This window comes from Lissotriton helveticus, chromosome 2_1 (assembly GCF_964261635.1).
Source record: "Lissotriton helveticus chromosome 2_1, aLisHel1.1, whole genome shotgun sequence".
Classification (NCBI taxonomy): domain Eukaryota; kingdom Metazoa; phylum Chordata; class Amphibia; order Caudata; family Salamandridae; genus Lissotriton; species Lissotriton helveticus.
The window spans coordinates 1,278,715,898-1,278,731,887 of record NC_136059.1 but is presented as its reverse complement, the minus strand read 5'-3'; the positions used below and the strand labels follow the sequence as shown (position 1 = coordinate 1,278,731,887).

Genomic DNA, 15,990 nt, shown 5'->3' with positions numbered 1-15,990 from the left:
CTCGTGTGCTGATGACTGCTTGGGGCCGTCATGAACCCGCCCACTCTTTAGAAGTGCCGCACAGGCGCAGAATCGCGGCCGCGCCCAAGGGGTTAAGGATAATGGTTAGAAACCAAAAAGTGGGCGGCAGTAGAGGTTCACCTCTGTTGTGACTGTAATGGGCTTGATGAAGGAATATAACGTAAATGCTCTGCTTACATTGAATATGAGCGAGAAATTTTGTGGAATCTGTTTTGGTAGATGTGTTAGAAACATTGTCTTCTGATGGATACTTCTTCCCCAGGCACCAGATTGGATTGGAAGATTTTTTATAGCAGTGCTCCTGCGTCCCACTAGGTTGTGCCATGCAGCACCCCATTGACTTCTTTCCGCTCCTGTAGTGATGGAGCAGAGCTGCATATAAACATCATCCCTGCAGGCTGACAACAGTTCCTTTTTTTTCCATGCCTTCATGGATCCAGAACTCCACTCCCTTTTACAGTGGTTTGACGTTGAATTGCAGTGTGAAAGGGACCAATGTCCCACCTAAAACTCCAGTGTTCAAACCATGACTTTCAAAAACAGGTGTCTGTGACAGATCAGCAAAAGGTGTGCCCTTTGTGTTTGGGCTAGGGCATGACTCCGTAGTCATACGATGAATATGCCCTCATGCAGTCGAAGGCAATCCAGAGCCCTGAAGCAAAGCTGCTTGTTGCAGAGCATGGAAAGAAGTCACAAACTTTGCTTAAGTCCTGCTCCAAGTTGAGGGCAAGGACCTATTTCTGCTCTCAAGGCAGATCTCGTGACCTGGTATGTTATGTTTTAAACATTACAAGACTGGCTCATGTATTAATGTGAGTGGAGGCTGTATTGGAATGTGGAATGCGGAACACTGGCGATGTTGTGTGTCAAGGAAGCAGGAAGATCAACCTGCTAAAGGATGTGGAGGAAGTAGTTAAAGAATGTACTCTATTTGGAAAGAGTGAACAAGTGGTAAAAAATTAACAGACAACCGCTTCAACCTGTTAGTTATCCGGCTGGCCCCTGGTTGAAGGTTGCCATGGATATAATGGGTCCTTTTGACATTATGGGACATCGCAACAGGTTTATGGTAGACATAGTGGACTATTATTCGAAGTGGTTTAAGGTTGAATCCATGAATGACGTGACAAGTAAAAATGTAATTCAATTCATGGAGAAATTATTAATTAGAGAAGGTTATCCAGAAGAAATAACATCGGACAATGGTTCACAATTCTGTTCCAGGATGTGGAAACTTATTTATCTAACAGGAATATTCGTCATTGAAAAACAGCAGTATGGCCAATGGTGAAGGGGTCAATAGAATTCCTCTGACATGGAGGAGCAAGACGGTGGCAGAAAGAAATGAGAAATTACATTTCCGAAGAAGTACAAAGAATTTATGTGTTCAGGTTAAGAAGCTGTATATTTTATCTTAATTTTGTAGTTCTAGTATGTTGTACAGTTGTTTTTTTATATATATTTATGTGTTGGTAACATTTTCTCCTTTGTAAAGGTTATTGTAAGTGAGGACATGGTGGTCTTCGCAGTCAAATTCATTTGGTAAATCCATGACCAAATCAAAGAGGAAGCACAAGAAGGCAAAGCAGTATTCAAACCCATCCCACTTCTCTCTATTTAAAGAGAAGTGACAAGTGTGTCAAAGTGGATGTATGACGTATTCACGCATGCGTTTACAGTTTGTGACTTTACAACTGAGGCAATACAACGTATGTGGCATTACCACACGTTCCATTCTAACGTAAGTTGTTACAAAGACTTGCTTTAGGGAAGCGCTGGAGTTTGGAATGGTATATTTTACTATTATAACTCCAGTCTGTACAAAAGTACGGATGGTGTTGGTTTTAAAATCCAACAATGAGTTTCCAAAAGCAAGTCGTTGTAATGACTTGCTTCGTAATGGAATGCGTGTTAACGATGTGTTCATTGTAGTGCCTGCGTTGTAATGGCACTGAATTGTTCTGTCAGTGTTGTAAATGCTGTTTCCCGTCAAGGTGGGACTCAATCTCACTCATGTTCTTCAAATGAGGAGTTGATCCCGATGAGTGATGCCGCAGCAGTTCAAGGCATTTAAGGAGGTTGCGCCGCATATTGTTGACTCCCTATTTGGCTCCTTCTGGCTCATCTTCTGTCCCAGAAGATCTGCAAAGGGCCTCCAGTCAGGTTACAGCCAGTGAATCCTCAGCACCTTCTGAGCCCCTGGCACCCCCTTCGGATCCCGCACCGACTCGGGTGCTGACTTAAGTTCTGGGTCTAAAAAGTACACTGGTCCCCCTTTCATCAACACTTGTCCTAATGACGCAGGCACCAGATGGGGATCCAAATTCGTCGCGACTCGGACCGAGGCGTCGCTCCCAATTCTGGTTTCCGTACAACAAGATTCAGGCAATACACTCCCACTACCTAAGAACCATCCTCCGAGTTCCATTATCCTTTTTGGTTCCAATTCTAACCAAAGTTTACCACCACCCTGAGAAGACTGTAGTGAAGATGTGGATGATTTCAATGACATTATGATAATAGTTTATACTTGAATGTGCTGAAGGTCAGTAGGCTTGATACTTACCATGAAGCAGGGCGATTAACCCATTGAGCCACCAACAGAAGAGAGTGCTTACTTTGCTGTCATAATTAAACATGTCTCTGTGGTCCTGGACCTACAACTCTTCTCTGTTGAAGTTAAAACAAAAATCCTCACAGAGTTCTGCAACCCTGGCCTGCTTCCTCTGAGCCCTTACTCCCATTCAGTGAAGCCCTAACTGACACTGTTGTAGACACTTGGTCTACGCTTTATTCTTGCCAACCTCCACCCCTCGACAGGAATTTTGATAGATCCCACCAATTTGGCAAAAAAACTGATTTTGCTCTAGAACGCTGTAAGGAAAGTAGATTCACAGCACATTCTTTGGGTCTTTTGACTGCTGCCAGAGTTTCTTGATCACTTTCGGCCCTTCCAAGGCCACTCCACAGAGTTGGCTAATAGTCCACGGGCCTCACTGTCCTGCTGCAGTAACCCAGTCCGGTTGTAACAAGGGATGTGGATTAGGTAGGCAACGATCAAGTCACCAGATGCACTGATCTTCCCAGTCCCCAGCCCCTGTGACATCAGCCCCCAAGTCGCTTTAATTTGTACTTAGCATTACATAATCACCCTGTGGGAGGCAGGATCAATGTTTGGCAATCTGTTGTATCTGACAGATGGGTGCTCCAGATCTTTCAGACAAACCACATATTTCCATCTTGCTGCGTGATTTGTGATCTCGACTGTCCAAGGGGGACATCAAAAGGGTTTGAACTCAGAAATATGGACTGGTTGTAACTTCCACTATTTCTTATGCTGAGAAAGGATGGCGGTCTTCATCCTATTTCAGACTTCACCTTTTGAAAAGCTTTCTGTGGAAGGACAAATTCATAATGCTCACACAGTGCCAGGTTCGGTCTGCCCTTGATCCGGGTGACTGCAAGGTAGCCTTGGACCTATGGAATGCATACTTCCATGTGCCCATCCTCCTGTCCCATAGATGTTACCTATGCTCAAGTTGGTCAAGATTAATTTCAGTTCGTTGTGCCTGCCTTTAGCCTCATCAGTGCCCCTTTGTTCTTCACAAAAGTGATGCCTACCATTGTTACCCATCTTTAGAGGTTATGTATACCAGTTTTCCCTTACAGTAATGTCTGACTGTTGATGGCGGTTGAAGGCTCGCCATAGTAAGTCGAAGACCACCTCCAGATGCGGCTGACCTCCTGACATTGTTGGGGTTCTCGATAAACAAGCTGAATTTGCACGTGACTCCTTTTCAGAGACTTCCTTTTATAGGAGCTGTCTTGGACACTGTGCAGTTCAGGACCTTTCCTTCGTTGCAAAGAGTCCAAGACATTTAAGCTATGATCCCCATGTTTCAGCCTCAATACTAGATCTTGGTGAGAGCATTTCGGAAGGTTCTTTGCGTTTTGGCCTCATCCACTTTGTCACATGGCTTATGCAGCGTCTGCATTGGAGTCTGTATTATGTGTGCCCAGTACCAAGGAAACCTGTTGAATGTCATCCAGGTTTCGGTGGAGACTGCACAAGATCTGTAATGGTTGCTGCTTAACCACAGCATGAACAGCAGCAGATCGTTCCCCCTCGCTATCCAGAGCTGTTAGTGCTGGCAGATGCATCACTAGTGAGTACGGGATGTAGTCTGGGAGAGCTCAAGATCAGGGGGGACTGACCTCCAACTGAAAACCACCTCCATATCAATCTGTTGTGTACCATTTGCCTGGTGTTGAAGGCCTTCCTACTTTCCATCACAGGGGGGCTGGTGCAAGTTCTCAGTGACAACATCACCGCCAAGTGGAATTGCTCTAGGAAGGATGAACTAGGGTCCTGGGTCCTGTGCCAGAATGCTTTGTGCTTGTGGACTTGGTTGGAACAGATGAACTCAGACAGACCTCCCTGGTGAATCATGAATGGTGTCTACATCCCGAGGTGGCACAGGGCATATTACGTAAATGAGAGAAACTTGACTAGATCTTTTCACTGCAGTAGAGAACGTGCAGTGTCCCTTTTTTGCACATTGAAGTTCCAATGTAATTCCTCCTTAAGAGATGTATTTTGACTGGGGTGAAACACTGGTCTCCGGTATGCCTTCCTGTCCACAAAGCCAGTTTATGACGTGCGCTGGGACAAACTAAATGCCTGGTGTGGTGTATGCAAGACAGACCCTCTGTAATCCAAACTGCTGTATAGGGCCTTTCAGTTTTTCTGCATTTAACGGGCCAAACATCCTTGTTCAAATCACCTGTTGTCATGCGGTTTATTAAATGTTTAACATATGTGCCCTCCCAAAGCAATAGTGATGCCACTGCAGGACTTTCATTTGGTACTGACATTTCTAATGTATACTCTCTTTGAACTGATGTACAGCTGCTTGTTGCGTCTACGTACACTAAACACTGTCTTCCTCATCGCTATCACTTCTGCTTGTCATTTGAGTGAGCTCCAGGTTCTCTCGAAGCAAGCCCAATACACCACCTTTTTTCCCCAGACAAACTGGGGCAGAGAAGCAGGTCGGCCTTTTTGCCAAAAGTTGTGACTCCTTTTCACATTGGGCAATAGATCATCCTCGTAGCGTTCTCTCTCCCTCTTAACCACACAAAAGAGGAGAAGAAACTCAATGAGCTGACCCCAAAAGGGCTTAAAACTTTTACATTGATCGCCCAAAGACCATTGGGTGGACAATCATCTTTTTGTGGGAACAAAGAAAGCTAAGGCATGGAGAAAATGACTCTGTCAAGATGGATAGCTCGTTGTGTTAAGATCTGTAATGCTTTGGACAAAAATCAGCCCCAGGAAGGACCGCGGGCCTATTTCACCAGGGCCAAGGTTGCCACCATTGCATTGGCATGCAGAGTACCAGTCCTTGAAATGTTTCAGGCTGCAATGAGTGCATGAATGTACATGTTCATGAAACATTACTGCCTTGATAGCCAGGTGTGATGGGAAGGGCATTCAGTCAATTCTGTCTGGGCTGAAAGAGTCAAGCCAGAAACTGACTTTGGCACGTAGGGGTGACGCTTACATCAGGGTCTGCTCCCTCACTTTCAGGGAAGAGGGAAGCCAAAAGCAGAGCTGCACGGCACCACCTAGTGGCACACAGGAGCACAGAACATTTCTGGATCCACTTTAGTGCCATGGGAAATGCTCTAAAGGTGATCAATTTGTTATTAGATATGAGTATCCATCAGCTCTATTAGATAAGAGTATCCGCAAGAAAGGGCATTACTAAAGGTAATTCATTTATTCATTATGCAGTTTTGGATCTAGTGAACCATTCTCAAATCAGGCATCTAACATTTTATGGAATCTTTGTTTGATGTAGCTTCATTCTGCTCTCCTTTTTACTCTGCACTCTGTTTCTTTCATTTAAGCTTCTATCGCAAAACTTTGTACCGTGAGAATCCATTGGATAGCTTGCCAAAATCCAGTCCGTTCTCTCCTCCTCCCCTTGAGTCATTTCCAGATCAGAGTTCAATGGACAGGGCAAGTGTTGTTGCTGCGGTCTCTGCTGCTTCTGCTGCCGTTGGTGTTCAAGCCAGGTAGAGATACAAGGACTGGTGGTTTGTTCCTTCACACTGTAAATCCCATTTATAAGGCCGACACTGTCTTGCATGAACTCTATTCACTTTTGTGTCTGTGTAGAAAGTACTTTCAAAAGTTGGACCAGTTCACTCATTGAATCCAGGCTTCCTTGTTTTCCTAAAAACTAGTTTAATCAAATAAAAAAGAAATATCCACATAAAATTGGAAGGGGACTTTATCCCTTGTCAGTTGGTTGGTGTTCGAATAATTAAAAAAATGCTCTTAATTGACAATAACATTTGCAACCAAAGATTGCCGGCTAGAATTTTCGTTTTTCTAGTTCAAACTAAACGTCTTTTACCCTCTGCTAAGCAGTTTTTTGGCAGCCTATGATGACAAAATCTTAAGAAATAGCTGTGTTGGTTAGAGTGGATTCTTTCTACAGGTCGCTGAATTCCTCACTACTCTACCAGTCACCTAAGGCAGCTTCCTATTATGAGCTGGAACTGGTTTGCAGCAGGTCCGTATCCCCTACAACGCACCACCTTCTTGACCTCTCTTCTTTCTCCTCTGTGCCTTAAGGGTGATGCCAAAATAAATTTGTAATCATAGGAACACCCAGCTGTTTAGCTAAGATTAAGGGGTTGAAATGTCTATGTCGTTACTACACGTTTAAATCCATATTTCAACCCTAGCACTTTCAAACATCCATTCGTTTTACTAGTCCTTTACAGAAACACTAAACTAAATTAAATATTACGAATATTAGTGAATTTTGATCACTAATAGTCTGTATTAGATTAAAATGGCGTGCCTATTGTAGAATGTTCTCTAGTCACAGCAGCTGAGATGCCAGCTTCCTCAAAGGTTCCTCCTCGCCGTGATGTGATGGCGTAAATGACCACTTTGGTTTCACATATTAAATATTGTTTCATAGGGGGAGAATATAGAAGTATACAAAGCCAGATCCTCACTTTTCGTTTGATTTGAGCAGGCTTGTCTCCAGCTGCCAAGGATCCTGTACATATCATGCTGCCTAAGTGTTTTTTGTTTTACTGCAAAAGTAAAGTAGTGTTACTGTTTACAGACCCATACCTGTGGCCACCGGTCTCTTATATCGATCTGAAGAATTAATCAAACCTAGCCCACTCCCACAGTGTGGTACCATTTCTAGCACTAGTGCTAACATTTTCAGCGGACATTTTTGTGCTACTTAGTGTGCCACAAGAAAACGTTAGAGGCATCAGTTAAGCTGCATTGAGGCCTAAATGTGCCCAATTGAACCTTTCTGGGATCCTTTACACTTTTATGATGATTTTTTTTTTTAATAAATACATTTCATGGAAGGTTAATTTTTCATCACACTTAGTGATTTCTGAAAGTCTTGCCTCACTTGTGTTGCACAATATGCCCAGCAGGCCTCTTGACACAGGCAGTTCGCCCTGTGCCCATACACTCTGTTGGCACAGGCTTCTGCCCAATTCCCATTTTCCACCTGTACAATTTACTAAAGCATCACTCAGGAGGCACATACACCAACCCTTATTAGTGCACTTGCAAAGTGGCCATGGATTTAGTCTTCACTAACCGTTTCAATGCTGTAGCTTCATGATAGTTTTACTGGTGGTGTTGTGCATGGTATCCTGTATTTGTCCATGTAATGGGTATCGGGGATTTTATATTCAGCATTACATTAATTTCTATCAAGGTCATCTTGCATGTTTTCTAGGTAGGGAGAAAATAATCCTAATCTAATTGTGCCTTAAGGCTCTGGGGCTGTCCAGGGCTTAATCCTCTTACAAGCTCTCTTTGAACGCTTGCTTAGACTCTCCGACCCTTCTCCGTATCGCGCTCTACTGGATGCTCTTCTGATCACCCCTGTCACTAGACCTTCTCCACCCTACCAGACATCTTCGAGGAAGTCCATGAGCGCTCTGTGTGCACAGGATGGTATCAGGTGAGAAGTCAAATCAAACTCACAAATGTGCGGCACATCTAATATTTGCTAGTCGGTTTGAGCTTAACTAACAAGCACTTGCACAGAAAGTTACCTTTTCTGCACACTTGGTTGTGACATTTTTGTGTTTTTTCATGCTTGCGTTTCGACTCTCTTCATAAGGATCTCTTAGTAATCCATGCTAGAAAATGACTTTCTTCTAACTATATAGTCCACCCCTACCTTACTCAGCAAAGTGTAAAACATTTAAAAGACCATTGGAGGTTTAGAGGTAACTCTTTGCATATTTAACTCCTTTTTGCAGTTTTGAGTGTTGTGGGAGTTTTCACGATGGTGGTATTCTAATCAATCGATCAGTATTTATATAGCGCGGCTTATCACCCCGTGGGGATGTCCAGATGCTCAGGAATGGTGAACCTTAGTCGAAGAGCCAGGTCTTGAGTACTTTTCTGAAGTCAGGGAGTGAGTTGGAGGTTCAGAGGTGAAGTGGAAGGTCGGTCAAGGACTTGGTAGTGAGGTTGAAGGTTGTTCAAGGACTTGGCTGCGCCAGATACGTAGGACATGTGAGAGGGCGAAGGAGGTAGAATGGTGTTGTCTGGTCGACTGGTGGAAGGTCAGGCATTGGTATGTGTAGGGGGTCCGGCATTGTGGAGTGCCTTGCAGGCTTGAGTAAGCAGTTTGAACTGGCACCTTTTCTGAACTGGGAGCCAGTGGAGGCTTCTGAGGAGGGGCAGATGCTGATCCATTTGGAGAGGCCGAGGATGAGTCTGGTGAGGCGTTCTTTATGATCTATAGACATTTGAGGAGATGGGTGGTGGTTCCGGCTTAGAGTGCATTTTCATATTCAAGTCTGCAGGTGACGAGGGCCTGAGTCAATGTTTTTCTGGTGCTGACTGGGACCCACCTGAAAATCCTATGAAGCTCGCGGAGGGTGTGGATCAGAAGGCTACTGAATTTGTGCTGGCGCTTCATGGAGTTGTCGCTGTCCAGGATGATGCTGAGGTTGTGGGCGTGGTTAGTGAGGGTAGGTGAGGGTCCACCATGCAAACTACCATGCAAACAATAGCCATTGGCTTGGCTCATGATGAGCTGAGAACATTCATGACCACTAAAATAATTTTAGCAGTAGTGATATTCCTTCATGTAGTGTGACCCACCTAGTCTTTCAGATGCACACAAGGTGCAAGCTTCAGGGGCTCTCCTTTGATTTAATTAGACTTGAAAACCTGGGCAGTTATCCTCAAGGGTGTGGGTTTGGGCCATCAAGCACACCGTTTTCACTTTATGCTCCTCTGAAGGGGATATTTAGCATCTTCATGGGAAGGATGCACACGGGTTATTTGCTCATAGTCACGCATTAAATGTGGTGAGCAGTGATGTCTTTGTAAGTATCAGCCACATCCCTTATTAATGAAACTTGAATGGAGAGTATTTGTCCCCCTCCCTCGTGATGTGGACTGCAATCCCCATGTCCCCACATTCAACCTTCTTTTTTCTTGTTCTCACCATAATTCTTAATACCACAGTGATCTTTCCATGTGTGCCTCGTTTCACCTCACCCAACTTCCTTGCACGCACCCCAAACATATTTCTGGGTGGAAGTTAAGATGGTGATGTGCGTTCTTCTACAAGTGATTGGTGGGATTGAGCATTTTATGCGTGTCTGTGAGAAAATTTTGTGGCTTCCATTACTAACCCCATACCCAATATTACATAGTAAAGTAGCAGTAATCCACATTGGAAGTGTTGAAGGAAGCTTTCTTGAAAGTCCGGTGAGTCAGAATAGTCCTGAGGAAAGAAAGGAGGTAATGTCCTCCAAAGTTTCACAGAACTAACCAAATGGACTGAGGTACTGTGTACTTCTTTATAGATGCTTGTTGTTGCAAGAAAAAAAGTATTCAGAACTTTTATGTGAGAGCTAGCTACCTGAAATTGTTAGTTTCTGTACCAGATAGCAGTGGTACCAGAAGAGCAGTGTAAGGCTTTCTGAACAATGGAAGTCAATTTGAAAACACTTCTAATTTCAGAAACCATTGAAGGGAAAAAATAACAGAAGAGATATGTTCATAATGTCTAGTTCTTTTGACAGATATGGTTACTGTCTGAATACCTGTGAGTAAAGAGTTTCCATTCTGAGGCCTGGACAGAACAAGGGTCTGCACCACAGCCTGGATATCAGTTTCTGTAAAAAAAGACTTCAGGCCTGATTGTAAGTTCAACAGAGTACTGTCCATCGGGATGGCAGAGGAGATTACCTCCGCCATCCCAACAGTACTCCGTCTGTCTAATTTAGGCATGACTGGAAGCCCAGCGGTCATCTGTGTACCTTGAAAGAAACCGCCATCACTGTGGCTTTCTTCAACGTACAAAAGGGTTCGGTGGTTGCCCACTGTCGGTTTTGATGGCTGTCCACTCTTGTTATTACAGAGGCAGTTGGCCTGACTTATTTATTGTGAAACTCTTATGATAAGGGGGGCCTCTGACCCGACTTTATTCCTGCCGTGAGGGCAACGGCTGATGACCTTCCTGGGAGAAGCGCCGTGAGGGGAACGGCCGAATAGCGCAACGCCACTGACACCGGGGACACAGAACCACAACCCCCAGGTGCCCCGGCGGCCGAGTCGCGTCCCTGACGCCACCTTCGCGCCTGGAGGCGCCTGTAAAAGCGAGGAGCGCTGAGCGCTCAGAGGGGGGCCTCTGACCCGACTTTATTCCTGCCGTGAGGGCAACGGCTGATGACCTTCCTGGGAGAAGCGCCGTGAGGGGAACGGCCGAATAGCGCAACGCCACTGACACCAGGGACACAGAACCACAACCCCCAGGTGCCCCGGCGGCCGAGTCGCGTCCCTGACGCCACCTTCGCGCCTGGAGGCGCCTGTAAAAGCGAGGAACGCCTCTCGCCACGCGAGTCGCGCGCGGGAGCGCCCGGGGCTAAGCCCGGGCAAAGGGCGGGCCCTCTGTGGCCCTCCGAGGACCTGAGGAGGACGGGGCGGGCCACCCCACATGGTCCCAACATAAGAGGTACAGAGACATAATACTGCATACTTATTTATGTTCATTCGTCCTGTGTCGTCAACGGGCTCTATATAGTCCTCCCATGATGTCTGTTTGGGAAGAGCTAAATGCCGTGTGCGGCACTAATTATGTGCCTGATATATTAACCCCCCCCAGAGTGGGCAAAGTCACTGATCTTGTAACCTGTACCACCCAAGCTGTTCCTGTATCCCCTGATTTAATCCTGTTTAACAACGAGGATACTCCTTCAAATGCCAATCCATTGTGTTGTAGCTTCTTATCCCTCCCCGCCAATCCAATTGTTCTAACGCCACATAAAGCAGGGACCACATCAAATAATCCTGTTTCCCCCCCTCAATCGACCTTATTGGCCGAATTTGAACGTTTGTTGAATGCTGCCCTGTTACCCCTGGTCACAAAAATCAAGGAGTTGGGAGACAGGCTGTCCAGTGTGGAACAAATAGTAAAAATGACTCACCCATCAACTGTAAATTCGGCTGTCTCCCCACTTTCTACACTCTGTATAAACTCGGATAAGCCAATTCATACTGAACTCAAAAAAACTCGAATAATTGACCCTCCCCTGAGTTTACCCTTCCCAAGGGGCCAAAATAACACTCGTAACCATAATAGTGCTTCTTCCAAAGTCCCTAGACACCCTCGGCCAAGAAGGCAGAGAATTAATTTACCCCCAGAGGCTGCCCCCTACGTGTCCGTTCTTTCCGGGGTGCCCGAACTTGGTCAGGGCAATTACGAAACAAGCGAGGAGCTGCTAAATAAGACCATTTTTTGGCTTAACGACAACAGACCACTGCCGCCCACCCTAGATGGCGGAATTGTGAGCGTCAGGAGGGTGGGGTGGTTAGGCAGATCCCCTAAAGACATTTCGGGAGATCTGATATTGATCAGATTTAAACACAGGAACATTGTCCCCTTCTTAAGACTTTTCCAACCAAAACCCGGTGATGGCCTTATTTCTACTTGGGACTTGTTCGATTTTTACCCGGGCCCCAGAGCAATGAACAATAACACTTGGTGAAAAGGGACTCTGGCCACCATGTGTTTATACCCAGACATGGTTGCTATTTACTTATTTTAATGAATTGACCAAATTGTTTGTTTTTAAATTATTTTTGTAATTGTATGTTTGTATGATATTTTATGAAATTGTACGCTTATATGATATTTCCTTGTTGAATATCGAATAAAGCATATTTTGAACCTTTGAACCTTTTGATAAGAATTGCAGATCTTTAAGATTGACTTGTTATTACACCATGTTAAAGCCTTAACATAGGTATTACATAGTTTACTATAATCTTCAATGGTTTTGTTGTTGGTTACCCTTCTGAAAACCCTTGCACTGTGTTCTTTCTTGTTAGGCTCTCACAAGAAGGTGGTGTATTGCGTTGCCATCTTCCGTTTTATACGTATTTTTTATTTTATGAGTTTATGCCCGATGATTGACTTGTAGGACAGCTTACTCTCAATACAGTAGGCCTGAGTTGGTAATGGTAAAAAACCAGGAAAAAAAGCTAGAGTCTTGATGGGTTCATTGGGAAAAGTTATGTCACATGCCATAGGTCTGGACTGTTCATTATGCAAAGTTAACGTGCAGACAGTAGACATACTTTATTTGTTGTGAACAGCATCTGGTAAAGCTAATAGACCTTCAAGGATGGATTGGTATTGTACTGTGTTAACGCCTGTACACAGATATTTTTCTGCAGGGAGTCCCACGCATTACAATGGATGGCAAGTGCTTTTGTGATGTTTACCCCCTTTGACAAATCCGGAGTATAATAACCTTTTTTAGATCCTCTTATGAGGTCGTGTACATTGTTTTACTAATTGCAATTTTGTATTTGTCATTACTTTACAGTATACCTTATGGGAAAGTTATATGCAATACAGTAGGGCCGGGAAGTTACAGTGGTAAGCCAATGGTAAATGTTATAGGCCAGATTAAGTCAGCAGTAACAATAGTGTCAGACACTGTAGGTCTGTTCTGTTTAGGACGGATCGTTACAACAAAGATAGAACACATTTATTTGTTAAAACCAATAGGTCTTCAGGGATGGATTGGAATTACAATGTATTAAAGCCTGTACACAAATATTTTCTTATATGGAATCTCACATATTGAGTTAAGAGGCAGTCTGGCAAATGCCTGGGTAGAATATATGCACTTTGCTAAACGTTGTTACCCCCTCTTACGAGCGGTTGAGCATTGGTTTGCCAAACGTAGTTTTGTACATATTTGTAATTTCATAGCTATACTTGTTGTTTGCCTTGTGTAAATGCTTATGCTTCAATACATAAGGCCAGCTTTGCTATTTAAAGTATTTATGTAGTTGGGCTTAGCCACCCGGCAAAATAGTTTTTTTACAAGCATAAATGAAGAAAGTTACAGAAGTAACACAGAGGTGATAGCAGTTGAGTTTTGTCAAGAGGTTATAGACTGAAGAGATGTGTTTTAAGTCTTTCCTGACAACAGGAGGTTATGATTTAGCATTTTCTGGTAGTGACTGTAGTTATGTTGATAGGCTAGTGATAAAAGCAGTAGGTCTTATTGGCTCATTGTGAAATGTTATGTCAGATGCCATTGGACTGATATGTTTATTATGAGAATTTATGACCTAGGCAGTGTGCCAAATGGCACAAGGCTGCTACTTCTAAAACAAGCGACAATCTAGCAATTATATTGCCCTTAGTCTACCATTGCTTTACCATTCCAAAATGGACACCACGTTTTAAAGCATTCTGTATACCATCCTGGATTGGTCGAATAATTATACACTATGCACATTACCGTACAAAAATGGCCAGCCAATGGGATGTTTGCTGAGCTGCCCTCATGGAGAGGTATTGTGGATTATGTATCATTGATTTACTGCTCCAGATTGGCCAACTCTTGGCTTCTAAACATGGTTGCCATGTTGGAACTTTAAACAAGCATTGGAAATGCAATAGGTCTCGCAGCATTAGAGTTAGTGCATTTAGAATTGTTTATGGGTTTTTTGTTGTAAATCTTTTGCATTTTTATTTTTTGTAGCCAATGCTACCGACTTGCACTCTGCACTAAAGGTCCCCACTGAATGAACTATGCACACTCCAGGTGCAATGGGAAATTTATAATGTGACATTCAAAGAAGGCTTAGTGTGAAACATCAACCAGTGGCCCGCAAACAATCACCTGCCCAAAAGAATAACGGGTCGCTTTCAACAAGTAAAAAAAAATCAACAACGACGACAACGACGACCTAAAAAGCATCGTCCGAAAGGAAAGCGGCTGGCAAAAACAAGCTCTTGGCATTGCTGTGGGGAGGCCGTGGGCAGCAACAGCAGGGGTAGATAATTAGGGCGGGGATGAGAAATGCGAGACAGGGCCTGGCGGCCGTGAAAAGTGTGAAGCAGGGGGCGGGGGACTGGATGCCTTTCAAGTGAAGCTCTCGGAGGCGGGCGGGAGCAAATGGCAAGCGAGTGCTAGTGTTCACGTGAACTGTTTTGTAAGTTAAAAAGATTTATGCTTTTAACTCGAAAACTGAGAGAACCAGAACTCTGAAAATTTGACAGTAAAATCAAAAGCAGTGGAACACAGATCCTGTTAATCCCTGCTCACTTCAACTTCTGATAAATGCCCACTGAAAACTTCTTGTGCGCACGTATTACTAACAGGCTGCCTCACCCACAGCATTCACAACATCAGCTTGAGCCTTATGGTGGTGAAAGTCTCCCTGATAATAATGCAAGCTGTGACCCATAAGCCTCACACAGATCTCTGCAGGCGGCCTTAAACCAGCCGAGCTGCCTTGCAAATGAAGAGACCAGAAATCACACCAAAAACGTTGGCTCCCTCCCATCTTCAGCCTTCCGAGGACGTGACGGAAATAAGACGTGACATAAGCAAATTCAATTACAGTAACACTTATATTTGTAACAGATAAGGGAATGCTAACGATTTGCATGGCTGAAAAAAAAAATGTCAAATAGGAAATACAAAACAATGGCTATCGAACAGACGGCGAGCGGGAGAGTAGGCAAGGCAGGCGGCTGGGGGGAGGGGGGAGGAGAAATGCGACGCGACATGGCAGGCAGGGGAGGGGGCGGAGCGGGGGTGTGGGAGGAGTGCGGGAACAGACAGAGTAGGAGGAGGAGAGTAGGGGAGGCACGGCCTAGCGGCCGTGCAATCAAGAAGTGAGGGGGCGGGAGAGTAGGCAAGGCAGGCGGCTGGGGGCATGTGCACGCGGTATGCTTCTATGTCTGAGTATGCTTGCACGTCTGAGTGTGCTTCTATCTCTGACTCTGCTTCTATGTCTGAGTATGCTTGCACGTCCGAGTGCGCCTCTATCTCTGACTATGCTTCGAGGACGTGACGGAAATAAGACGTGACATAAGCAAATTCAATTACAGTAACACTTATATTTGTAACAGATAAGGGAATGCTAACGATTTGCATGGCTGAAAAAAAAAATGTCAAATAGGAAATACAAAACAATGGCTATCGAACAGACGGCGAGCGGGAGAGTAGGCAAGGCAGGCGGCTGGGGGGAGGGGGGAGGAGAAATGCGACGCGACATGGCAGGCAGGGGAGGGGGCGGAGCGGGGGTGTGGGAGGAGTGCGGGAACAGACAGAGTAGGAGGAGGAGAGTAGGGGAGGCACGGCCTAGCGGCCGTGCAATCAAGAAGTGAGGGGGCGGGAGAGTAGGCAAGGCAGGCGGCTGGGGGCATGTGCACGCGCTTTTAAGCTCAATGCGCATGCGCATTGAGCTTAAAAGTCACGGGCACTGCAAGGAATCGCCACGATTCCTTGCAAGTTGGATAAAGAGTGGATGAGCCCCTATAGTCTCGCTTGCTCGATGCGCATGCGCATCGACAGGCGGGACCTAAAAACAAACAGAAAATACTATGTGCTATACTAATGCATGATGGG

General features: G+C 44.9%; 1 protein-coding gene across 1 annotated transcript in view; it reads left to right on the top strand.

The window, feature by feature from the left end:
* The first annotated feature begins 5,937 nt into the window (after positions 1-5,937).
* LOC144818625 (PDZ and LIM domain protein 5-like) overlaps positions 5,938-15,990 on the top strand; it is a 178,323-nt gene continuing 168,270 nt past the window's right edge. The window contains exons 1-2 of the mRNA XM_078676226.1: positions 5,938-6,102; positions 7,911-8,042. Of these exons, the coding sequence (XP_078532352.1) occupies positions 6,038-6,102; positions 7,911-8,042 (197 nt within the window). The 5' untranslated portion in view covers positions 5,938-6,037. The remainder of the gene's footprint in view (positions 6,103-7,910; positions 8,043-15,990) is intronic.